Raw genomic sequence first — 26,830 nt, forward strand, 5'->3', positions numbered from 1 at the left:
ATTAATCTGTTCCTTCTTATCAACTAATCAATGAACAACAATCTCACAAAGAAGAGTTCAGACAACACAATTAGAAGACTGGTATTACAAACTAAACTATTAATATGCAGAGGATCCCTATGGGGAAAAAAATATCTTCAGGCACATATGCCTAATCATATTTTGACATTGCTATGACCCTGGAATACAGAATACTATTCAAATGTTGATTTGAGTTTAGTGGAGTTGAACGTTTTTTTTGCATGGCTATGGGGAAATCGCAAGGGAGTAGAATTAATTGCATAGCTCTTTCAAAGAGCCGGCACAAGCACGATGGGCCGAATGGCCTCCTTCTGTGCTATAAGGTTCTATTCTATTCTATAGATACTACAGTTGATATAAATGAGGAGTTAGTACCAGCTTCTTCAGACACAACTGAAAATGAGTGCCCCTCAGATGAAACCACATAAAATTCAGGAGGGAGGGCTGGGAACATCCCCTTCTTCCTCAGTATTATGGCTGCCCTGGCCCAGTGCCTGTTGTAGTGAGAGACACTGGACCACCTGTGTGGGGTAGCCCTGGAAATTACAGGGCATCATAAAGGGGGTAGAGACCTAGTATAATGGGCTCTTGTCCCTTATTTTTCCTGATCTCAGGGAAATTATCCTTAATGTGTCTTGGCTGCATGCAAATACGTCACTAGAAATTTATGAATCATAATTGCAGCTTGCAAATGACTGATGAGCAAGCTGAAAGCTTTAAAATGCTTTATGGGATCTACATCATTTAAATCTCCCTCTGAGTCAGACAGTTAAATGTCATAAGTCATCACAATTCTACTGATAAAACAGAAGCAAATACTTCAGTTTTCCTCCCAATCTCTTTCCCTTTAAGGAGTTTTGTATTTTAATATTCATTATGTTAATACATGTCTCTGTATGCAAGCAATAATTCTTTAGACTCAAAGAACTAACCTGTCAAGTCATTGGTTCTGTTGTTTAAGCAGTAGCAGTACTTCATTGGGAAAACAGTGGGATCAATTTTCCAGAAGCTAGAAACTACAGGCAGATGAATAAGAACATTAGTCAATGTCACTGTAGTTTTCACAAGAGTGTAGGAAATTGTGATAAAGTAACATGAAACATTGTGAGTGAGTACTTACTGTTATAAATGAAAATGGACACTTTATGCAGTGCAAGGGAACTATGGGAAGTGACACTCAGCAATGAGAAGAATTGTTGATCTCCTGTGAATATTTTATATGTAAAATTAAAACAATTATTTGTGCAGAGCATGTGCATAAAAATATGATTCCATATATAACTCCAAACAAAGTAATATATTAAAAAGCTATGTCTGCGTACACTTCCTGTCTGCATGACTCGCCTGCCTGTTATATTTTTGTCATACTATGTCAACTTTTTCCCGTTATGAATTCCTTTGTCCACATTTATAATGAGAAATGTCTATGTAAACTTGTCACTCTGAGTGTGCAATCACAGGTGGTCATGCAGCAGCTTTCAGAGCTGTCTGTGCCAGCTTAGCTGCCATCTTGATTTTTGTTAAGTGACTTTTTTCTGATGGGTAAGTTTTATATATCTTAAATTTTGCATATTTCATTTTTATATATTAATTTATAGTACTATTAATGCTTTTTTTCTCCCTGCTACTGCTCCCCATCTGCCTGGGCATCTTGCTGCTGCAAGGTCCACTCTCAACTGTAGTAAACTTCTTCCAATTGCTCTGAATCGGTGGCTGAAGGAGATGAATCTGAATATAGGACAACAGTTTTTTTAAAATAATTGGCCTACCACTCGGACATCAGTGTCTGGCCTTGCTGTCTTGCTCTGGCTCTCACCCATATGCTTCGTGCCCCCCTCCCCACCCCGCACAATGCATGGGACACAGATCTAGCTCCAGGCCCTGGCTTTGTGGACAATGCCAACATTTGGGCCGACCTGCTATGTTGGCCCAGGCCCAATAATGCTCCTTAGGGCATGAGATGTAACTTCAGGATGACAAGCTTACATAGGCAGTTTTCATTATAAATATGGACATAGGAATTCCCCCAGATACACCCCCTTGATGTTGGGATTTGGGGGGAGGGCGCGGTGGGGGGGGGGGTTTGCGGATTGATGAAAGACCCACGGAAGATTCGCCTATGCATCCCCAGCATAATATGGTAGGAGCTAAGAAACAGGCAAAATCCCAGCAGAACCAGATCTGCCAAATTTCTCCTTTGGACTGGGCCAGAATCTCGGCTCACAGTTTTTAACTAATGATAATTGGTCTTTTCAGTAGAGTTAAGATTTCTGAAGCTGCTCTATTTTATTTTACTTTTATGGGGTACATTGGGTAAATTTACCCTTTTTTGCTTTAATCCACTTTTGTTATTAGTCCAGCCTAACCCCTGTAGATGACTAAGGCCTAGAAATTCAGTTGTTTGTGCCAGCCGCTAGCGCCTTAGGAGGAGGAGATGTGGGGCGCTAGGCGGCTAGCGGCCGGGCGCAGCGCGATCTGCGCCTCTCCCCAACTTCAGTAAAGATTTAGTGGCGGCGCAAAGCCTTTGCGCGCGCTCAGCTGTGCGCGCAGATCCTGACGTCATTTCATCGTGCAATGCCCTTTGTACGCCCCAAACCGGAAATTCAGTGGCACCGGCCTATTGTGCGCCTGGTGCCCCTAGCAACTGGTAGAGGGGAACGGTTCCCAGTCGCTGCGGGGCAAGGGGGGCGCAAATTAAAGGGCACTCCTCCTGCAGTAGAAATGGCAGCCATTTTGCAACACTCCTTCTTTGTGAGAGACGGATCTTTGCAGAGAGACAAAGGTAGAGAGCTTTCTGGTTTGGCTCAACACTCACACAGGTACTTGTGGCTTCAGGCCACAGCTTTGCACTTGTCTTTAACTTCAGAGCCATAGCATTGATTGGAAACATATAATGGGGGCTGCAATGGGTGCAAACGTTGGCCTTCTCCATAGTCGTTGTACAGATCAAGCAGCAGTGGTCAGGCCTTGCTTCAGGGCTGCAGTGTGCAGGGCGTGGCAGGCAAACAAATCCACCCTCCCCCTTTAAGAGCTCACCGGCGCCAGAGTGTCTGCCGTCAATCAGCAACTCGCCGAACCTGCGCTGCACCCGCCCTCGGGGGTATCGCCCCGGGCTGCCGGCTTAGCGCCTAATGATAGTCGTGCATTGCCTGTTTTAGCGCAGCAGCAACCTCTTGGGGTGATGCCACTGAATATCGGCGAAGGTGGCGCGAAGTTGCGCCGGGCGCAAACTTTAGCGGCCGCCTGGCTGTAGCGCCCCAAATGTGGCTATACTGAATTTCTAGGCCTAAGTGTGTTGACAGCACCAGGAGGCAGCACCATCCACCATGACATGACTCTGCCCTCTGATTTTTTTTCTTTTCCTTATTAAGAGACACCAAAGCTTCTGCTCAACCCCTCCCTGTTTGATATGACTTGTAATGATATCAGCAAATAGTGATGATATTTGTCTGTGTTTGATTACTTATGCCTTACAGCATATTTGTCTGTGTTTTTGATTACTTGTGCCTGACCAGCAGAGGTCATGTGAGAGACAAGCAGTCCAGAGGAGTTTTACTTTCAGTTTCATTCTAGATGCATCAGAGCATAGTGTGTTCTGTAAAAAGCTGTGGAAAGTCTTGAACAAGGCTTTAGATTAAACAACATTCTCTTTCAGAAATGAGTCTTTATTGAACCCAAAAAGAAATCAAAACATGATGTCAGAAGTGGCTGAAAGAGAAAAAATCTGAAGTTAGCAACTTGATGGGACAGTGAAAGCAGTTGTGGCAAGTAAGCGAAATCAGCTCTCCACATATTAGCAAGCCAAAAGAGAACATCGTTGCTTACCATTAGAGAATAGCTAACGAAGTGAAAGAATGGAAGGTTTACACCCACCGGCGACGCTTCAATTGACAGGTAATGTGGCTGAAAATTGGAGGAGATTCAAACAACGTGTAGGGTTGTATTTATCAGCAATCGGAGCTGACGATAAAAGTAATAAAAAGAAATCGTCACTGTTTTTACATGTCGTGGGTGATGAAGCGCTGGAGGTGTTTAATAACTTCACATTCGCTGCTGATGGAGACAAAATGAAGCTAGATAAAATAATGGAACAGTTTGAGGCCTACTGCATACCTAAACGCAACGTGACCTTTGAGAGGCACAAATTTTTCAAATGTGTACAGAAAATCGGCGAGACTATTGATCAGTATGTGACTGAACTGAGAAACCGGAGCAAATCGTGTGAATTTGGGGGACTCACAGACTCGCTGATAAAAGACAGACTGGTGTGTGGTATTCCAGATAATGGTCTAAGGGAAAGGCTGCTAAGAGAGCAAGATCTAGACCTGGGAAAAGCCATAGCACTGTGTAGGGCTACAGAGACTGTGAAGTTGCAGGCAAAGGAGCTGTTCAGTGACAGTAGCTGTAACGTGGATGCAGTGAGAAAGAACGGATACAAACCGTTTAACAAAGAGAGCGCCAATGTGAAAAAAGAGACGTGGCCAGCAAACGAAAATGAAAGGGACAATCAGAAGTCATGTAGTCGATGCGGTACACAGCATCCACCAAGAAAGTGTCCAGCATATGGTAAAACATGCAATAGATGCAACAAAAACAACCATTATGCCCGTTGCTGTAAGAACCAAGCGCAACAAAGCAAGGTCCATACAGTAGATGAAAGCGAGATAGAGGAATTCTATGTAGATGTGGTGTCTGAAAACAAAAAAGAAGAAAGAGACTGGATGTTGACACTAAAAGTGAATGACATACACATTCCATTTAAATTGGATACTGGAGCACAAGTTAATGTGATATCAGAGACCGATTTTAAGAGAATTAGACCCAGACCAAAGTTACATGGAATACAAGTGAAAGTGACCGGATACTCAGGTACTGATATACCAGTGAAAGGAAAATGCATTGTCAAAGTAACACACAAGGACAGAGAGCACATGCTAGCATTAATCGTGGTGCCAAAGGATGTGCAAGCCATACTAGGGTTAAAAGCCTGTGAGAGACTGAACCTGGTAAAGAGAGTCCTCGTTGTGGAAAGCGAAGGAGAGACAGTCTATGATGAACTCATGAAAGAGTACAAAGACCTATTTAAGGGTCGAGGCTGCATTCCAGGAGAACACACAATCAGAGTAGATAAAAGTATGACACCGGTCATACATCCATGCAGAAAAGTTCCGTTTGCTCTTCAAAAGCAACTGAAGGCAGAGTTGGACAGGATGGAAAGCCTGAACGTGATTCAGAAGATAGATGAGCCAACTGAGTGGGTGAGTTCCCTCGTCGTAGTGGACAAAAAGAATGGAAAGCTCAGAATTTGCCTGGATCCAAGAGATCTAAACAGAGCAATAAAGAGAGAGCACTTCAAGCTTCCTACACGTGAGGAAATCATGGCACAGTTTGCAAATGCAAAATATTTCAGCAAGTTAGATGCGTCCTCAGGATTTTGGCAGATGAAGCTGGACGAAGCAAGTTCAAGACTGTGCACGTTCAACACTCCATTTGGCAGATACAGATTCCTAAGGTTACCATTTGGCATTGCCTCAGCTCCTGAAGTGTATCACAAGACTATCCATATGATCTATGAGCACCTGGAGGGAGTTGATACATCAATGGATGACATCATAGTATGGGGAACCACGAGAACTGAGCATGACGAGAGACTGAAAAAAGTGCTGGAAGCAACAAGGAAAACAAACCTGAAGCTGAATAGAGAGAAATGCCAGCTCGGGGTGACAGAACTGACATTCGTGGGAGATATCCTTAGCAGTGAGGGCATCAGACCAGATCCCAGAAAGGTGTCCGCCATTGAGAATATGCCAAGGCCACAATGCAAAAAGGACGTGCAGAGGTTTAATGGAATGATCAACTACATGGGTAAATTCATATCCAACCTCTCAGAAAAGATGGCGCCACTGAGAAGACTAACTGAAAGAACATAGAATGGGAATGGAATCATGAGCATGAGAAGTCATGGAGCGATCTAAAGAAACTGCTCACAGAGGAACCAGTTCTGAGGTTTTATGACCCAGCGAGACCCATCAAGATATCATCAGATGCATCACAGAGTAGGCTCGGTGCCGTTCTTCTGCAACAATATGACTACTGGCAACCTATTGCATATGCATCGCGGAGACGCGATATGCTCAAATAGAAAAGGAGCTGCTCAGCATCACATACGCCTGTGAAAGATTTCACCAGTTTGTGTCAGGACAAGCAATCAGTGTAGAGACTGACCATAAGCCCTTGATTGCATTGTTCCAAAAGCCACTGAATAGCTGTCCACTTAGAATACAAAGAATGATGATCAGGCTGCAACGCTATACACTGAATGTTGTGTACACACCGGGTAAGCTGATGTATACAGCAGACACGTTGTCCAGAGCTGTTGACCCAAGTGAGCCCGCAAACACCACAATGGATGAAAAAGTGAACGCCTACGTGGACATGATCACAAGTGCACTGCCCATAGCAGATGCAAAAATGGAGCTCATAAAGACTGAGACAAACAAAGATGAAACAATGAGACGACTGAGAAAAAGCATCTTGGATGGATGGCCCAACATGAAGCAAGCCTGCTCACCTGATATAGCAGAGTACTGGAACTGCAGGGCGGAACTATCAGTGGTTGAAGACATCATCTACAAAGGAAGTAAAATAGTTATCCCAAAGAGTCTGAGAAGAGAGATGCTAAAAAAGATCCATGGAGGACATCTGGGAATCGAAAAGTGTAAGAAAAGAGCACGAGAGGTGATGTACTGGCCACGAATCAACCAAGATGTGACAAATGAGGTGTCAAACTGCACAATATGCCTGAAATATCGAGCAAGCAATCCGGTAGAACCACTAAAGCCACACCCAGCACCAGACAGACCTTACCAGAAGGTAGGCGCTGACCTATTCGTATGTCAAGGGAAGGACTATCTTTTCGTCACAGACTATTACTCCCTGTATCCAGAGGTTTGTAGACTGTACACCACCACTGCAGAAGCTGTGATAAGAAGTATGAAAGCCATATTCTCCAGACATGGCGTGGCAAGCGAGGTCTTCACAGACAACGGACCCCAGTTTAACAATGCAAATTTCCGACACTTTGCCAAAGAGTGGGACTTTGTCCACACAACGTCAAGTCCTCACTATCCACAGTCCAATGGACTAGTGGAAAAATCGGTCCAGACAGTGAAAAGACTGATGTACAAGGCAAAAGACAGTGGAACTGACTTCTACCAAAGCATGCTTGTATACCGCACAACGCCGCTCGAGTGTGGTATGTCACCAGCCCAACTCCTGATGGGACGTCGGCTAAGGTCAAACCTACCCATCCCGGAGAACCTCCTGAAAACAAAAGAGGGGGAGAAAGTGAGGAAGTTCAAAGAGCAACAGAAAGAAAAGCAAAAGTACTACTATGACAGAGGAACACAAAACCTACCTGAACTCCACACTGGTGACCAAGTAAGGTTGAAAGACAAAACAAACACATGGACTCAGAAGGGAACTGTCCTGAGTGAAGTTCAACCAAGATCATACACCATTCAGACAGATGAGGGTGCTGTTCTGAGAAGAAATCATCGCGATCTTCTCATGGGGCCAGCCACAGCAGGTCAAGAGACTGATACTGGTGAACAACCTGATCACAGCTGAGAACCAATCATTTGAGGCAACAACTCAGATTCAAGGACAATCAATCAGAAAATCCTCAAGACACGTGAAGCCTCCTGAGAGACTCATTGAGCAAATTTAAGGACTATTGTTAAAGAAGGAAGTAATGTTATCTTATTCTTTCTTCAAGTTCTAGTGTATTGACATATTTCATGTGAACACACAAAGCAAGGGTAAAAAAACCTTGATCATGATAATGATAATGTAAGTTCATTAAATGTTGTTAGTTAAAAGTAAAATACTTTTGTTTTAAGAAAGGGAGATGTAATGATATCAGCAAATAGTGATGATATTTGTCTGTGTTTGATTACTTATGCCTTACAGCATATTTGTCTGTGTTTTTGATTACTTGTGCCTGACCAGCAGAGGTCATGTGAGAGACAAGCAGTCCAGAGGAGTTTTACTTTCAGTTTCATTCTAGATGCATCAGAGCATAGTGTGTTCTGTAAAAAGCTGTGGAAAGTCTTGAACAAGACTTTAGATTAAACAACATTCTCTTTCAGAAATGAGTCTTTATTGAACCCAAAAAGAAATCAAAACATGACTCAGTGCATGTTTTTATTGAAACATATAAACAGGTCTTTGCAACAGAACAAATTCAGCTAACTGTTACCCTAGCAGTAGCACTTCAATCCTAAAACAACATTTATAAAAAGCTGAAATAATCCCATTTTTAAACATTAATTGCCAATCAATTTGCTGTCTATTGATATTTGATTGCTCCAAAGACAGAGGTCATGAGTTGGCTGATTTTTCTGAGCATATAAATTGACCAAAAACTTTACCTTCAAGTGTTCTGTTTATCATTTTATTGACTAATTCAGTCAGATCGATGCCAGCAGGATCAAGAGATTCAGCAGGTAATTCTGAAAATGGAGAAATAGCTTCAAATATTACCAACAGCTCCAGAAGAAAATGCGTTTTAAACTTTCCTTTGAATACAGAGGATGCCATAACTAAATATTGACTCCCCATTTTCCTTTCATTCTGTTCTGTTAGTACTTATTATTATCTAGTTGGAAAATGAGAGATCAAGAAATTCCCAGGTTCAATCTCAGACAACTAAGGGAGAAAATATAGCCAGAATTCAGGCTCCTGATTGCTAACCGTTGCTTAGTGTGCATGTGTCAGTGGTGGACAAGGACTTGTTTGGGCTCAACTGTGATTCCGCGAATGGTGAACCATCTCCCCCAATGAGCGAGCAGCCTTTTTTCTCTGAGACAAGCATCAGAATGTTCAAATAGCACGCCCTGGCAACTTTCCAACTCTAATTATTCTCCCTCCATTGACAACTTCAAGTATGAAATATTTTACACTTGATTTGCAGATAGAGGTACCAAGAATCTGCATATAAAATCAGGTGTGAAACAGTTCCCGCAAGATCTTTGAAAGGTAAAATGGAATTCATTGGTTATTTGTGCCTCTTTAGGAACAGATACTTCCCAGAGACTCAAAGGGGTCGATTTTAACTCAGGTGCGGGGAATTGGCGGGTTACCCGAATTTAGTGATTCCCACACGATTCTAAATGGGCTGTGAGATTGGTGCAATTTTAACTCAATTGGCCAATTGATTTCCAGCGTGTGGGAAGCCTTGGCAATTGAGTATTTCCAGTCAGAAAGTCACAGAATATGACATCGTCATTGCTGCTGCTTTTAAGGTCCACAGCAAGCCTTGCTTCCTCTGCAGGCTTCCAAACTTCACCATTAAGATGGCACAGGAGCCTGCAGGAGCAACGGCCAGTGGGAGGGCCAGATCTGCCCCCAAATTTGATGAGGCTTCACTCCAGGCATTACTGGATGGTGCTAGGGCCCACAGGGAGATCCTGTTCCCTTCTTCAGGGAGGAAGAGGCCTCCCAGCCAGACCAAGGCTGTGTGGCTACAGGTGGCAGGTCAAGTCAACTCCTTGGGGCTCACATGAAGAACGTGGTTGCAGTGCAGGAAAAGATTCCATGACCTTCTTCGCACTGGAAAAGTAAGTACTGCAAGAAGTTTCCATTACCCTCAATCTGATCCCCATTGACTTTCCTCACCAGCACTCAGCTTTACCAAACTCTTCCTGCACATCCCACTAGACACTCATATCCATGCACCCTTACCCATTCCCTCTCTCTCTATGCTCACATTCACAGAACTATTCCAACATGCAGCCCTCACACTCCCTCTCACTCTGATGCTTTGAACACAACTGACTACACACAGGGAGGGCCCTTGGTCTTGCCACCTCACTCCATCTTTGTCTCCTTCTAACTATCTATGCTCTGCAATCTCTGCATTCACTCCTTCATTCTCACTCAACCTCCACTTGTCTCCCTCATTACAGGAAAAGAGAGCTCACAACAGGAGAGAGCGAGCCAGGACAGGAGGAGGGCCGCCCTCAGTAGCCCAGCTCACCCCCTGGGAGGAAGGCGTCCTGGCGATTGCCGGGGCTGCCCGAGATGTGGAAGTTGGGGAAGGACAGACAGGAGCATCCCCGCAAGCTGGTGACAGAATAATTTTCCATCTCTCTCATTGGCATTGCATGAGTCGCTGATAATGATTCTGAAGCTACATCATATGGACTTATGATCATTTGCAAAATGCAATGTGCATGTAACCTTAGCATCACATCTCTAACTTTTTCCTTGACTCTCCCACAGGACCATCGAGAGCCCCCATCCCCAGTGTGCAGGAGGAAGAGCCTGAGATTCCAGACTCCTCAGAGGAATCTGCAACCTCTGAGGGCGCAGCGTCAGCAGAAATAAGCGCACCCAGCACCAGTGCAGACACTCACACCTCAGTGGGACCTTCGGGACATAGAGTAGAGTTGTCACCTGGTGTATTACAGCTCACAAGTGAGCATCAGCAGATTGTGGAGACAGGGACAGCAGTGGAGAGTCCTCATCGGAGGGCGCAGGACTCTGCGAGCTCGGCTCAGCTGCATGTTGACCGTCTGCCTCTGGGTCCATCCGTAAGATCAGGGGTGATGGAACTCCATGCACAGATACATGAGTCTCTGGCAGGTTTTGTCTCTAGGGTCGCTGCGAGTGTGGAGCGAATGGAGGAGTCCATAACGAACATGAGCAGAGCCTTTGTGGAGTCAGTGGCGCATGAACGCATCAACATGGAAAGGATGGCTACCTACGTGGAAACGATTGCTGCCTCTGTGGTAAGGCTGGCTACAGTAGAGGAGAGGAGGGCTACGGCCATGCAGGAGGTTAGTCGCCAGGGTATGGAAAACATGGTGAGTGTTCAGAATAGAATGACATCTCTTGAGGAGCGATGGGCATCTATTGAACAGAGATACGGGTCCCCATGGCCCCCCTGATGTGCAGCAAGCTGCTCTCAAGCCACTTGCAGGCACTGAGGGGGACCTGACCGATGAGAGGGAGGTTGATGGCAGACCTCAAGGAAGTGGGGGCTCCTCTCCAAGCGCTCACACTTCCATGCCACTACAGAGCCCTTGGTCAGAGCCCCGCCGGAGTCCATACCCAACGGAGATAGAGGTCTCAACCCCTGCACAGCCGCAGGAGCAGCAGACTGCTGGCGAGCCCTCACAGGCTCACCACCCCAGAGGACGCCCGCCAAAGGTGTCGAGACAGGAGCAGCAGGAAAGTGAGCAAGGTGCCTCCACACCTGCTGAAGCCACAGAGGAACCACTATGTAGGAGCACGCATAAGAGGAAAATAAAGCACAAATAGTCACAAGGGTAGTCACAAGGGTAGTCACTTGAGTGAAATGCTGTGTATTTTGTGGAAATGCCATCAGTTGTTTGTTTTTCATAAAAATTCTGATGTCAACTTCTGCAGTTGTGGCGTGTGTCATTTCGCGAATGGGGCTGGAGGTCCTCTAATGCCAAGAGGGGAAGGAAAAAAAGGCCTCCCATGCTTCTGGTAGATACCTCAGCTGAAGAAGCGCTGAGTGAGGGTGGCGAGAGGGGTCTCGCAGGTCGCACTGGAGAAGTGTGTGAGGCTCCAACCTTCCACAGGTGTGGCTACGCCTGGTAAAAGTTACCCCAGACCTAAGACAACAAAGTCCTGCCACCTGCAAATGATGGCTGATCAAATATCTTCTTTAATGTTGGGCCTGCAGCTGATAGTCAGCAAGCCAATAGTGTTTACACCAGGTTTCACAGGCGTGATCCCCACCAGGCGTGTTTTACGTGGGAAAAGGGTTAAACAGGCAAGTGCCTGTTAAAATGGGATTATAAATGCTAATGAGTGCTGTTTAAGGGCCCTAAAGACCAGTCCCGCCTGTTGCAGGCGGGACTGATTCGGGTCAATCAGACACACCTAGGTTAAAATGGTGTGGAGGCGGGAACCAGGTGGGGGGGGTCCCGACCCCCAGGTTTTGCAATTTTAACCCCCTCCCACACGCCTAAAAGCCCACCTGTCGGCTGTGTTAAAATCGAGCCCAAACACAATAAGAATAATAGGCTTTCTTTTATACAGCTTAAACTTAAGGGGGCAATTTTAACCCTACTCGCTCAGCAGAAACCTGGCGGGTGGGCAGCTAAAATCGCCCTGGTTCTTACCTGTCCGAAAGCCACCAAGGCAACATCTGCATTTTAACCTGCTCTCCTGAGCAGGCAACAAGGATACGTGCCCAGAGCCAACAGGGTCCTTCTTTACATATGTATGTTCCGACCCAATGACATCATTGAGACCTGACTGCAAGCCCAATGGAACAGATGCAAGTGTGAATACCTGACTGTTATGCTGGATGGTTGTTCAGAAGCACCCCAAACACAGCATGTCATGCTTTACCTGGTCCTTCATGAAAAAAGCCATTTAAGAGTGATCATCAGCCAGTAAAGCCTGATTAATTGCACCTGCCAGGGTACCACCAACTATACTTGCGGGCATTGTTACTGTTATATAGTTATGTTGGGACTACATTGTACAAGTGTACTAACACTCAAATCAAGTGTAGCAGCACTACGATGCTGGGAAAGTAGTGCGCAGGCGCCACACTGCACTTGGAAATATCACCCTGCACCATGCGGCAGGCAGCCATTACAACACAAATAAAACAGTAGTTATAATTATAAACTACCGAGTCCAGAGTCGTCTTTACAAAGCACTACGAGCGCTAGAAGACATAACATGGTGGCAGCGGTATAAGTGAGTAAAACATACGTAAATAAAAACGATATCAGATTGAAGAAAGAAATTTAAAAGTAAACTCTGCAGCGTTGTAACTGCGAATCGTACGGGCATATGTGATTGTTGTGACTCTCATGTCGTTTATCCTTCTGACAAAAGGAAATTTTGAGTAGTAGTCTGCTACTATGATGTACCACTCTTGGTTACACAGGAACAGATCTGTTCCGACCGTGTGCCATGGTCTTGGGGGTACTTCAATTTGAATCATCTCCTCCTTCTGCTGTGTGTTTCGGTATTTCTGGCATATGCAGCATGTGGAGACCATTTGTTCTATGCTTTTGTACATGCCTATCCAGGTATTTTTGTCAACTGCAAGGGCTTCCACTCCCTTAACGTTCAGCTGGTGTGTGACCACAAGAAGGAGATTTTGCATGTTTGTGCCAAGTACCCTGGCAGTTGCCATGACTCCTTCATACTGCGCCAGTCTAGTGTGCCTCCGCTATTCAGGCGGCCAGACCAACTTCACGGATGGCTACTTGGAGACAAGGGCTATCCCCTGAGGACTTGGCTAATGACGCCGTTGAGGAGGCCAGCCAACGAAGCTGAGGAGCGTTACAACTCCAGCCACATTTCCACCAGATCCATAATCGAGCAAACCATCGGCTCGCTGAAGATGCGCTTCAGATGCCTGGATAGATCAGGTGGAGCCCTACAGTACTCAGCAGCCAGGGTCTCCAGAATCGTCGTGGTTTGCTGTGCACTTCACAACATGGCACAGCGTCGTGGCTTGCAGATTCCTGAGGACCAAGTGGCTCCTCACATACTCTCCTCAGATGATGATGATGAGGAGGAGGAAGAGGAGGAGGAGGAGGGCGAAAATGAGCATCCTGCAGAGGCCCATCAACCAGCGGCAGCATTACGCGAGAACATTGCTGCCCAGGATGCAAGGAACGCAGTCATCCTGGCCAGATTTGCTTAGCCTAGTAAATCAAACTCTTTTGCCTCGCAGCTTCTTACCTGAGCATCGGCAATGGCCAAACCCTGCGGATTCCGAGCTATTTGATCAGCATCCTGACAACTGCAAGTAATCCTAAGCCCTCAATGTGAAAGCCCCATTCGCGAAATGACACACGCCAGAACTGCAGCAGTTGCCATCAGAATTTTTATGCAAAACAAACAACTGATGGCATTTTAACAAAATACACAACATTTCACCCAAGTGACTACCCTTGTGACTATTTGTGCTTTATTTTCCTCTTACGCATGCTCCTACATAGTGGTTCCCCTGTGGCTTCAGCAGATGTGGGGGCCCCTTGCTCACTTTCCTGCTGCTCCTGTCTCGACACCTTTGGTGGGCATCCTCTGGGGTGACCCTGAAGAAGGGAACAGGACCTCCCTGTGGGCCCTAGCACCATCCAGCAATGCCTGGAGTGAAGCCTCATCAAATTTTGGGGCAGCTCTTGCCCTCCCACTGGCCATTACTCCTGCAGGCTCCCGTGCCATCTTAATGGTAAAGTTTGGAAACCTGCAGAAGATGCAAGGCTTGCTGTGGACCTTAAAAGCAGCAGCAATGATGATGTCATATTCTGCGACTTTCTGACTGGAAATACTGAATTGCCAAGGGTTCCCACACGTTGGAAATCAATTGGCCAATTGAGTTAAAATTGCATCAATCTCACAGACGCATTTAGATTCGTGTGGGAAACACCAAATTCAGGGAACCCGGCAATTCCCCGCACCGGAGTTAAAATTGACCCCTGACAATCTGACTTCTAACTTGAGTCCTTCTCCACAGACTCAGTTAGAAATCTCTCCAGAACAGAAAGCAGAATGCTGCAACTTTTGACAGCTTGCAGCCAATCTGCTTTCTGTGCCGATGAGATGAGGGACTCCCGAGACCTGAAGGAAGGAAGCCTGCATTAGTAAGTAAAGGTAATTTACAAAAGGGAAATCATGCTTGACTAATCTACTGGAATTTTTTGAGGATGTAACTGGTAAAATAGATAAGGGAGAACCAGTGGATGTGGTGTATTTGGACTTTCAGAAGGCTTTCGATAAGGTCCCGCATAAGAGATTAGCGTGCAAAATTAAGGCACATGGGATTGGGGGCAAGGTATTGACTTGGATAGAGAACTGGTTGGCGGACAGAAAGCAAAGAGTTGGAATAAATGGGTCATTTTCCGAGTGGCAGGCAGTGACTAGTGGGGTACCGCAAGGATCGGTCCTAGGACCCCAGCTGTTCACAATATATATTAATGATCTGGACGAGGGAATTGCATGTAATATCTCCAAACTTCCAGATGACACAAAGCTGGGTGGGAGGGTATGCTGTGAGGAGGATGTTGTGAAACTCCAGTACGATTTGGACAGGTTGGGTGATTGGGCAGAAACATGGCAAATGCACTATAATGTGGATAAATGTGAGGTTATCCACTTTGGTGGCAAAAACAGGAAGGCAGATTATTATTTGAATGGCAATAGATTGGGAGAAGGGGAAGTGCAAAGAAACCTGGGTGTTCTTGTGCACCAGTCGCTGAAGGTAAGCATGCAGGTGCAGCAGGCGGTTAAGAAGGCAAATGGTATGTTGGCCTTCGTAGCAAGAGGGTTCGAGTACAAGAACAAGGATGTCTTGCTGCAGTTGTACAGGGCCTTGGTGAGACCACACCTTGAGTATTGTGTGCAGTTTTGGTCGCCTTACCTGAGGAAGGACATTCTTGCCATGGAAGGAGTGCAGCGAAGATTCACCAGGCTGATACCTGGGATGGCAGGAATGACGTATGAGGAGAGATTGTGTCGATCGGGCTTATACTCACTGGAGTTTAGAAGATTGAGAGGGGATCTCATCGAAACCTATAAAATTCTGTCAGGCCTGGACAGACTAGATGCAGGAAGGATGTTTCTGATGGCCGGGGAGTCCAGAACCAGGGGTCATAGTCTAAGGATAAGGAGTAAGCCATTTAGGGCTGAAATGAGGAGGAATTTCTTCACCCAGAGAGTGGTGAACCTGTGGAATTCTCTGCCACAGAGGGCGGTGGAGGCCAGTTCATTAAGTAAATTCAAGAAAGAGTTGGATATATTTCTTAAGGCTAAATGGATCAAGGGATATGGGGAGAAGGCAGGGACAGGGTACTGAATTTGGATGATCAGCCATGGGACCGGCGTGGTGCCGGTTTATCAAAAATCCGGATTACAGAGAGGTATAGTTAAAAGGTACGACAGCTCCGTACACAGCAACAAATCCAGGCTTCCCTGTTGCTTAGCAACAGCTGCAGGAACCCTGGCCACAGACCAAGCGTCCCTGTTGCTTAGCAACAATTGCAGGAACCCTGATTACACAGCCACAGACCCAGGAACAGCCACTAATATGAAGTAAAACTTACCTTAACCTACTCCTGAATTTTGCCGGTTAACAGAGATTTAGGTGCCGGCAAATCGAGAATTTCCTGTATAGTAATTCCTCCTGCATGCTCCAACTTTCTCCACTCTACCTTGATTCCCTCAGAGCCTATTGATGTTTATTATAATGAGCGTACATTCCTTGTTGTGAATTTTGGTTTTTAATTTGAAAAGAGAATTCTGAATACCAGTTTCCATAAATTGCTGCTGTTCTTCATAAAATCCTGTATAGCATTTCTAGTACTTTCTAGCATAAAGGTACTGTCTATACCTTAAATACATTTTTCCCATTACTAGTAAGGTTTACAGGAGAACTAACTTAAGCCTAACCCTCTGCCTTTTTCAACTGGTCTTGGACCCACATTTGGCAGAGATGAATACTTTAGAAATGAATGACACATATTTTCACTTCAATAAAGTTTTGCTCCATGCTCTCTATATGCTTTAATGCATTCATATAACATACCTCTGTCCCCTGTTTTAATGGAGGCATTAATACTGAATGTATATTTCTGTTAATCAGTGGACTGAGAGGTATATTGTATGAATCTGTTTAATATTTTTGCTAATACTGCTAATAGTCATTTCTAGCCTTGCAAAGTAGAATATAAAAGAGAAGCATCATACTTTTACTTTGATGTAGTGGGTCAGACGTTCTGTCAGGTATAGTCATGTATCCAAACATTGATTTAGCAGACTGATTTGGTGGCAAAATTATCCATTAATTATAAATGCATCACTTCAGATGATAAATCCATCATCACTTTATTTGATTTTCTTCTACTTTGTAAAGGAAAATAATTTGACCAGATTTTGATTGTCTGATATTGAGTTAAAATCACAGGAGGTCCTTTACCCTGCTGATATTGACTTCTTTTGAAATTAAGTTTCAATCCCCACTGCTGGTGTACTGAATATCACGCCAATGTAATGGATTGGTTTTCAATGATTAATGTAGCTCCCTGCAGTTTAAATGTGCAAATGACAAAATGCAATAAAGATTTTATTTAAATGAAACTTCTAGGAGGGTTAATCTTCACAGTGGCTTTACTCACCCATCATTTAAAACTTGATTTATTTTTGTTGCTAGGTGCTAGTTTACTTGCTATTTTTAATTGTTGGAACTTAGGACTCAAACCTGCGCACAAATGTTTTGCACTCTTGTCCTTGTTGCTGTGAGGAGCCCAGGCACTTTTCACAGAAATGGAGGGAAAACTGGACAACGATCATCTTAGGCCATATTCTAGTGGCCCAGGAAAATGGGAGGCAAGAAAAAACTTAAAAAGAAGGAATCTCACCCTGCGAAAAATAAAAAGTAAACAACAATTTTTAAAATGCTAAACATCCTTTATGGTAATAATAGGCATTTGTGGCCTTGAGAGTAAAATTGACTTAATTATGGCTCCATTGTATCAAGGATGCTAGATAGGATATTTGTAATTTGCTGAAGTTGACCTCACAAGTGGTTCAGGTGATTTTATTCCACAATTTGTTACCAACAGAATAATGAATAATTGCAGTAATTTGCGATAACTGCTTTACTAATTTGCAAAACAGGTTTAAACACAGTTTATCCCAGAAAGTGTTTTAAGATGTCAGCTAATTTGCATACATCAAAATACCTATCACATTAAAAAACACTTAAAAAACAAACTATGGGCCAGAAATTGCACTCCCAGCACAAGTGAGGTTTTTGTTATATTGACAGTGCAAACTGCCTCAGTGCAGAAGTGCTCTGACTGTTCCAAAATTTACACTGCAGCTCATTAGAATAATTTTGCCTTTCTGCCTCCACAGCTTTGCCCTTGTGCAGCGAATCAGCCCAATGGAACAAAGTGGAATTTCTGACAATCAAGCACAAATTAAAGGGATGTACACACTTGAAGGTGAGTACAAACATATTGGGGGAAAAATTCAGTATCGCCCCTTTTGGGGCGCCATTATCGTCCATGCGCAAAGTTTAGCGCCTGGCACTAATTATCGCCTCTGATGGCAAACTTGGCTTTTATCGCCCCCGGAGGCGATTGGAGCGCTAAATCAGGTGCTTCACACCTGTCTTAAGGCACAAAGGCCGAGGAGTGAGACGCTACCTCAGAGCGCTGGTGAAGCAAGGAAGGGCAAATCAAAATGAACCTGCATAGTGCTGCTCAGTACCCAAAACTCCTTCACACAGCGTTGAATCGCTCCAGAAGTCTCTCTCTCTCAGAATTCGTGGTGCAAAAATGTCACCAACAAAAAAAGGCAGGAAGCGGTCGCCTTTAAATAGCGCTCCCCCAGTCCCTTTCTGACTGCAAATCGCTCCCCTCAACCTCTCGTTGCTAGCGGCAGGCGGTAAGGCAGGGGGCGCCACTCAATAGCTGGTCCGGGGTGCTACCGGGGCGTTGCGCACTCGACTGACGTCACGATCTGCCAGCGCAGGAGATCGTGGCAGTAGTATTTAGCGCCGCCGCAAAATGTCTAGTTAATTTCTCTTAAGGCGCTAACAGGAGGCGCAAACAACTGAATTTTTCCCCCATTGGGAGAAATATTGGGCAGATGTGTCAGCCGTAAATGAAAGGCAACCCAATATACTGGCACTGATTCTGTGGGTAAGTGAATGAGTGGTATAGCAGCTGCTCCCACGTTTCAGGAATGGCCATATGGACATGTGTTGCTTGAGGTGGATGCGAGGAGGACTGTTGAATTTGGCACTTCAGGGCTCCCTCCCCAGAGGACACCAGGGTACCATTCCTGGCAACAGTAGTGAGCAGGCTCAATATTGTGCACACTACCAGGAGGACCTGGGACTAGATAGAGAAGACAGCATGCAAAGGGGTCTGGCAAGGAAACAGTACTCAGCTGTACCATGTATCTCGTTCATGGCCAAAAGGTTGCCAACTGCTAGTGTTGCCTCTTTCAACTGTACTTCTCACCCATGCCAAGTCCTCATGTAACCTTACAGTTCATTCTTTGCATCTCATACACATTCATGCCTCCAAATGACACACCTCCAGCCACTCACCTCCACATAACGTTTTGGCCTTGTGCTCATGGCGAGCACCCTAGATGTGCCCCTAATGGCAAAGGCGTCTGCCATGGGCATGATAATTAAGGGACCTTCCCCAACCCTGCAACCTTTGATGGGATCAGACGTGAAGGTCCTGGGTAGCATGCGACCCCTCCATGGATTTTTGAGGCCATAATAATGAGACTTGTTCCATGTAGCAACGCAAGTCTCATTTGCCCCTGGCTAAACAAAGCATCGATGTAGAATCAACGCGGATCAAATTCCCGGTTTTCTGCTCTCTTTGTGCCACATTTGCATCATGAATGCACAATTTCAGAACCTATGAAGATTTTAATAAAATTGCAAAACACCATCAAAAAAAATCATATATAACTAATGAAGACTACTGCCAGAGATGGTCAACTGATATCTCATTAGTTGTACATGACTCATCAATGGCTGAATGAAGGCTCTGAAAAACCATTCTAAAAATAGACAATCCAGCAAGAAACAAATTTAAGCTGCTAATCATTGCCTTGGAGATGCGGGTGTGTTTGGCAAGAGGATTGGCTGCAGTGGGTCTCAGTGAACAATGAACTCTCCTACAATGTACCATGCATCCACTGCAGTCAATCACAGTCATCTCGCTGCTCAGTGATAAAATGAATGAGCTATCCTACACTGTGATAAGCAAACGCTCTATTCGGTAAAGGCCCGTGGACACCCAGCGGAGGCCCTGCCAAGTAAGTTTAAAACCTACATTTGTGGGGCAAGGAAGAGCAGGCCACAAGCCAGTGAGCAGCCTCTGGACACTTGTTTTGGGCAGGCAGCTGGCCGGTAGAATTCAAAAGAGTCACAGCCATTAAAATGAACCAGGCTTCCCACTGCACCTCCCAGGTGAGTTAAAATTTCCCCTCAGGTCTCGCAGGTTAGGGATATGTTAATAATAGGGCTAGGAATTGTGTTAAGGTATTATACCTAAATGTTTAAATGCTTAACCAGTCTTTGTGGGTTTTGTACTTTTTAAGTACTGCAGCAGGTTTTAATAGTTTGAAATGTGTATTGCCAGTGAGGCAATTAAGTGCCGCCTTGTTTTGCGGTCTATGTACAGCAATTGAATGTTAAAATTAATCTAATAGTTGAGCTCTTGATCTCAAATGTCATCCCTATTTTGCTCAGGAGGCACAAAGCTTGGACTTAAGATATCTAACAACCATTATATGGTTTTGGTTGCAGAATCCAGTAAACTGGCAGGATGCCTGTGCATTCTGGGAATCAGATCTTCTTTGCCAAGAACACAAACTTGTGGTTTTTGTCTGTTTCTGGCTCTTGGGCTTTGAAAGGTTGGTCAGCACTTCCATTAGGCTAATGGATTCTTGGCCTTTATCTCAAGAGGGCTGGAAATACAAAGGGGTGGAAGTTATGTTACAGTTATATAAAACTCTGGTTAGACCCCATTTAGAGGGCTGCATTCAGTTCTGGGCACCGCACCACAGGAAGGATAGATTGCCCTTGGAGGAGGTGCATCGCAGATTGACCAGAATGATACTGGGATAAAAGGGTTAACTTATGAGGACAGGTTGCATAGACTAGGCTTGTATACCTTTGAGTATAGAAGGTTAAGGGGTGAGCTAATTGAGGTGTTTAAGATGATTAAAGGATTTGATAGGGTAGATAGAGAGAAACTATTTCCTCTGGTGGGGGAGTCCAGAACAAGGGGGCATAACCTTAACATTAGAGCTAGGGTGTTCAAGGCTGATGTCAGGACGTACTTCTTCACACAAAGGGTAGTGGAAATCTGGAACTCTCTCCCCCAAAAATCAATTGAGGCTAAGTCAATTGAAAATTTAAAAACTGAGATTGATAGATTTTTGTTAGGCAAGTGTATTAATGCTTACGGAACTAAGGCGGGTCGATGGAGTTAAGATACATTCATCCTCTAATTGAATGGTGGAACAGGCTCGAGGGACTGAATGGCCTACTCTTGTCCCTATGTTCCCTGCTCTGTGCCTTACTACTGTAGTAATTCTTTTATTTGTGCAGAATTCACTGACTATTGTATAGGGCCCAAGGAATGAGTTTATTTTGAATTCTGCTTAGTTTTCATTCAAGTCCATTTCTGTAATAAGTAGGATTCCCCATTAGAAACACTAAGAGCAAATTTTCCTGTCCCCTCCCTTGCCCCAGCAACACTTCTGCCCAAGACCAGGAGCACTGGGATTTCCAATTTTGGGTGATTTACATGGCCCAGGAGCACCAATTGTGTAAGCCTGCCTTCTGACACAGCCTAGCATTGGTGGAAAGAACATGAAAGCCAAGTGCAGTTGCAGGCCTTCGTGGCCTGAATCTGTATGTCGGGCCTCAGAGTTTGGGACTTTCTGGTGGCCAATGGAGATCAGCAACCAGAAGGTTCTGATTAAACTTCAACATCCTGGGGGAGGGGAGAGTAGCAATTGACTAAAATATATTCACTCTCAAGTCTTTGGCCTGCCTTAGGGATCCCCACAGACCCTCCGGTCAGTGGGAGTTTGGGAGAAGGCCACAGCGCCATGGTTTTTGGGCACTAGAAAATGAGGCAGGACAGGAATGCCCCCTCCCACCTCATTTGAATGACTGCAATGGGCCTGCATTCCCTGCAGCTGCTGGATAAACTACGCCCCTCCCCACCTCTTTGAGAAACCTCAGAAATTCTGGGTATATGTAAAAGGTGCAGAAACCTGGAAAAATGAGTCTCTGCTCCTATTCCTGATCTTTGAAACTGGGGAACTGGGTGTTCCCTTGGACAAAAAGTCAGGAAAATCGGCCCGTACAATCTCCCTCCAAAGATCCCAAGGTGTAGAGAATCGGGGTGATGAATCAGTAACAAATGCTCAGTGCAAGTTCAGCCTAGAAATTACAATTTGCATTAATAGTGTATGAACACTTAACATATTTGGCTGACATTCCTCTGCCCATTACTTTAATGGAGGTTTATTTTCAGTGGTTCAATGCTCTATTAAAATGGAATCAGTGGAATGTTATATGAACGCATTAAGTGTGCACTAATATCATAAACAATAACTTCCAGTCTCTAAGTCATAAGTACAATATAATAGGCATGCCTCTGTACAGGCTGAAGTTTGTAATCACAGAGTTAATTGAACTCACATTGTAAAACTAGACAATGTGATGGTTTTGTGGAAGATTGCATTTCAGGTGTGATATTACTGGAAAGAAAATGCAGTGGTTTAATATCAGGTACATGAAAGGATATATCACAGACTACTCACTTGTAGACGTTAATAAAGCTCTTTTCCACCAAACATTTTCTCTCAGATTCTTTGAAGCTAGACAAAAGAAAAAAATATATAATTGTACAACTCTCAGGTTCTGATATTCCATTTCCCTAAACCAGTCATCTTTATCACATCAGACTGAAGTTGTCAATCTGAGGACTGTTTGTATTGTGGCTTGATGCCCACTAGGAAATGGGTTGAGATTACTGAACTCACTACATGCTGGAACCTCAAATGAATCACGTTACAGGCAGAGAAGACTTTTATCTTATCAGTCTGCACTAGTTTCAGATCTAGGCCCCAGCAATGAAAGGGGAGTGTGTTAACACCTCCCAGTTATAGCACAACATTAAAATACTTAGAAACTAATAGCAATATTAATACCTACTGAGGTGCCACTTCTTTCGTCCTGTGCAAGATTTCTGTAACTAACACCTGACAGCAGTGCTGTGTGGTTTATTGTGATTTTATTTAATCAGAACAGGTTTACGAAGAAATAATCTGTATTTATAATTGCATACAAAAAAATCAAAGCCTATAAATTATAGTTTGTGATATTAGCACACATATGTTTAATACATTCAATTGAAAATCATCTGTACATTATTGTAACAGAGGCATTAACCCACTTATTTTTTAAATAATGTTAACTTGAGTAGAAAGGGGACCTCACATGACTGTCTTAAGCATTAATCTACTGATACTGAAAGTGGCAATTTTCAGGATATAGCGTACAATAATGCATCAGATTAGAAATGCAAAAAGTCTTGCAAATTTGCATGCAATAACAAACTCTCTTAACGAGTGAATTCACAATCAGCATTAATTATCACAATACAATTGTAATCATTTATTATACTATGATGTCATCAGACCCAATAACACTGATGCCGAGATTCTCTGCAACACCAGTGAACAAATAAGCATAGTATTATTACTGTAATAAAAGCATGTGTAGGATTCACTTGAAACCAGCTGGGATGGTATGGTTTGTCATTTGCGAAGGGTAAATCTTTGGAATAGTTTTGCTTTCTTGTCTTTCAAATCATATGAAAATACTGTAGGTCAGAAGTGGTTAATATTTTCTAACTAATTACATTAAGAGTGCAATATTTCCCTATAACTGCAACCTTCTTGGTGATAAGCACTGTAACTTCCAGACTGTTTACAGTTGAAAGTATCAGGAGAAAAAGGTGCTACGTGCTCCAGTGGGTTAGCTGTACAATTCAAATTTAATCCCTTGTGTACTTCAGTTAGAACGTTTTGGTTTTCATGAATAAATCCTCCCAACTAGATATTTCAACATGAATAACAGTATGATTAAAACCATGTTGTCCATAAACAGTGGCAAATACTGTTCAGATTAACTATCATCTGATTAAAATCCTGATAAAGATCAATTTGGTCATATACATTTTTACTTATAGAAATGCAAAATATGTAGTTAAAATCAAATTTACAGGATCAAATCACTCCTGCACATCATTTTTAAAACCATAGCTTTAATCCAGTGTAATTTAAAATAAAATTATTGGGTTTTCTTCCTTTACCATGAACTTGGTCCCAGATCAGCCATGATCTAATTGAATGGTGGAACAGGCTCGAGGGGCTGAATGGCCTACTATCCTATGCTATCAAATTGCTGTGTGACAAAAATGTCTTAAAAAATTTGCAGTTGAGCTGCAGCTCACCCACATGTTGTGCATTTGGATGGGTAATCGGAAGGTGTACTATTTTCAGCTCAATTACACTAAATTTAGACCTTACACATCACCTTGGAATAAATTAATTTGAGTTTGATGAAAATTATACAAACGCTTCTATAGAGTGCTAGTCAAGACAGATGATTAGCCACACATGACACTGGGAGAGGCTGGCAAATAGAAAATGTAGAGTTGAATTTTCGGGCCTCGTGCCCCGAAAAGTGCTGGGCAAAGACCTAGTGCCCCATGGCCATTGTCACTGTGGCCACAGCAATGTTCACCAGGGCCTACCACTGGGTGGCTGGATTGGGCCCGAGTCAGGCGGTAGAACCATTTAAAATGCTAAACTGGGTCCTTTGACCTATTTGTACTTAAATGAGCGGAGTGTGCATGGCGCACTCTCCAACCAGCGTCAGGTGGTGGTCTGGTTGACGAGGAATCCCAAGGTGAGGCAGGGAGGAGCAGGAATTCTCCTCCCAGCTCAACAAAACCTATCTTGGGCCACTGCTGCTTTGCTGCACAGAATGTCCCTCCACCTCAGGAACCTACCTTTCTCCGGCCTGATGGCCGGCTGGGTCGCTTGATATTGTGGCAATATCTGGCCACAGCCTGCCGGCCCGATGCGAATGAGGCCGGTCCTCAAAATTTACCAGACGGAAGTCTCCCAGCAGGAATACTGTGTGGCCAACCGGCACATTCCACCGCCGGCCACCCAAATTCCACTCTTGGGAAATCTATCCCGTAGTTTCTGAGCTGAGACATCAAGTATTTTTACACTTGAATTGTTGGTTTCCATGGAAACCACAGGACTTTGACAGAAGCTAAGTCAGGAGTCTTCCATCTGTTTTAGATTTTTCCAATTAATCTGGGATAGGTTCAAACTTAATTCCCAGAGGTGAAGATTTACTGAGCCACCCAGTTCCCATTGAATTATCTTTTTATAGCCATCACTATGGAGGATCCATCAATAACTTATTTTTCTCTGTTAAATATGAGTTCATTTGAAAAGAGCTTTGCTGTACATAGTTTTTACTTAGCTCAGAGGAACCAGATAAATGAGTACGTACCTATACTGATGAATATTATGAGCCCAATTAGTCCCACACACAGTCTAGCACATAGACTTCTTCTGAGTTCCTGCATTTTGTATTCCTCACTGAAAATGTTTGTCTTTAACAAGAAAAAAAAGTGTAATTAAAATTTTGAGTTTGACTGTAAGACATTAATTGCAATTCAAGACATGTTCTATCCAAAAGTTGTAGTGCTGTGGAACATTTAGCTAAGACATACATTTCACAGGAATTAAGATTAGTGATTAAAGTGTCATTGTATGCAGGCAAAAATATGCAGGAACTTGACATCTCAGCAATGACAGTGTGTTAATTAAACCTCCTCCAAAGCACAAAGGTTTTTCCATGATGACCATAATTCTGGACCAGAATTTCATGGAGACTTGGGCCACTGCAATGGCACAGCTATGTCATAGGGAACATGTACAAAGCAAAAGAAAGAGAAAATTATGGAATAATTGACTTACGCCATGCCATAATTTACCAGGACTTTTTCAATTGCTGAAACGAAGAACTTTGTTCAAGCCAGACGTTTCTAATCTGAATCTCCTCACTCAGGTCTCAAGTGACAGCCGTGCGTCACTGGATATCAGTATTGATCTTGTTAAGTCTGTGAGTTGTTCAAGCAATTAATACTCAGACTTAATCAGTAACAATAAAACAGGTCTTTACTGGTTGGAGGTAGGGACTACACTGAATACAAGATTACTGCACAGTGCTTATATACCGGTGTGTTCACCCCCGGTATTACGTCTACAGCAGCCTGAGAAAGTAGTACATCTCTTAAGGTGGAACAGGCTTAAGCTCTCTTAAGGTGGAACAGGTTACATACACAACACTCCTCCCTTCTTAGCTTTATAGTCATCCCCCCCATTTAACATAACGTAATAACATATATACATATATAACTTCATGTTTAACGTAACATATCACAGATTCAGTCTCTGCGGAAAACAGTTCACAGATTCAATCTCTGTGGTGTAGTCGGTTCACGTTACTCATTCAATAGTCCTTTCATGGATTTAACAGCTTGAACTTCCGAACTGATTTGGCTCCGTTCGGAGGGACCACGTGTGTGATCTGGTAGAGGTGATAATGGTTCAGATGGGTCATCTTCTGTTTTTACTTTTCCTTTTCTGCTTCTTGGAGACTCTCTGGGCTCCATTGTCAGCTGCCACAGCTGCCAGCTGCATGCGCAGTTCCTCCTTCTCTTCCTCCTTTTTTCGTAGTAGAGCCACCTTCTCCCGATGTTCCGTAGACTTTCGGTGCTCCTCCATGATTTCTGTATGGTGGGAGTCGAAGTTACAAGTTGGGCAGGACAGGACATAGTAATATTCGGAGTCATCCGACAGGTCAGCGAGAGGGTCGTCTATTTCCTCCCTACCCAGCTGGACGTTAGCCAGCTCTTGTTCCAAATCCAGATATCTTTCCTGAAGAGACTTCTTCATGTGTACCTCTGCATCCAGCTTTTTCTGGGCTTTCAGCAAGTCGTTTACTAGTGACCTCATTTGTGATTTTAATACTTCAACTTCCTTTGGAGATTGATTGATCGGACTATGCAATCCCTCTACCGGAGCAGCTGTTTCAGCGGTCTGTTGTTCTACATTGACGTGAGTCAGCGTACTTTTGGCATCCAATGGCTGCTCTGTT

General features: G+C 44.0%; 1 protein-coding gene across 1 annotated transcript in view; it reads right to left on the reverse strand.

Annotated features, from left to right (window-relative positions):
- Window positions 1-25,261, reverse strand: part of hhla1 (HHLA1 neighbor of OC90) — a 60,937-nt gene extending 35,676 nt beyond the window's left edge. The window contains exons 1-5 of the mRNA XM_085992114.1: window positions 25,178-25,261; window positions 22,402-22,458; window positions 8,454-8,534; window positions 1,142-1,225; window positions 954-1,037 (exon numbers count right to left, since the gene is read on the reverse strand). Coding sequence (XP_085848240.1) covers window positions 954-1,037; window positions 1,142-1,225; window positions 8,454-8,534; window positions 22,402-22,458; window positions 25,178-25,253 — 382 coding nt within the window. The 5' untranslated portion in view covers window positions 25,254-25,261. The remainder of the gene's footprint in view (window positions 1-953; window positions 1,038-1,141; window positions 1,226-8,453; window positions 8,535-22,401; window positions 22,459-25,177) is intronic.
- Between the last annotated feature and the right edge of the window lie 1,569 nt (window positions 25,262-26,830).

The sequence above is a fragment of the Somniosus microcephalus genome, chromosome 7 (assembly GCF_052327205.1).
Source record: "Somniosus microcephalus isolate GS21.2 chromosome 7, FLI_Smic_1.0, whole genome shotgun sequence".
NCBI classification, from domain to species: Eukaryota; Metazoa; Chordata; class Chondrichthyes; order Squaliformes; family Somniosidae; genus Somniosus; species Somniosus microcephalus.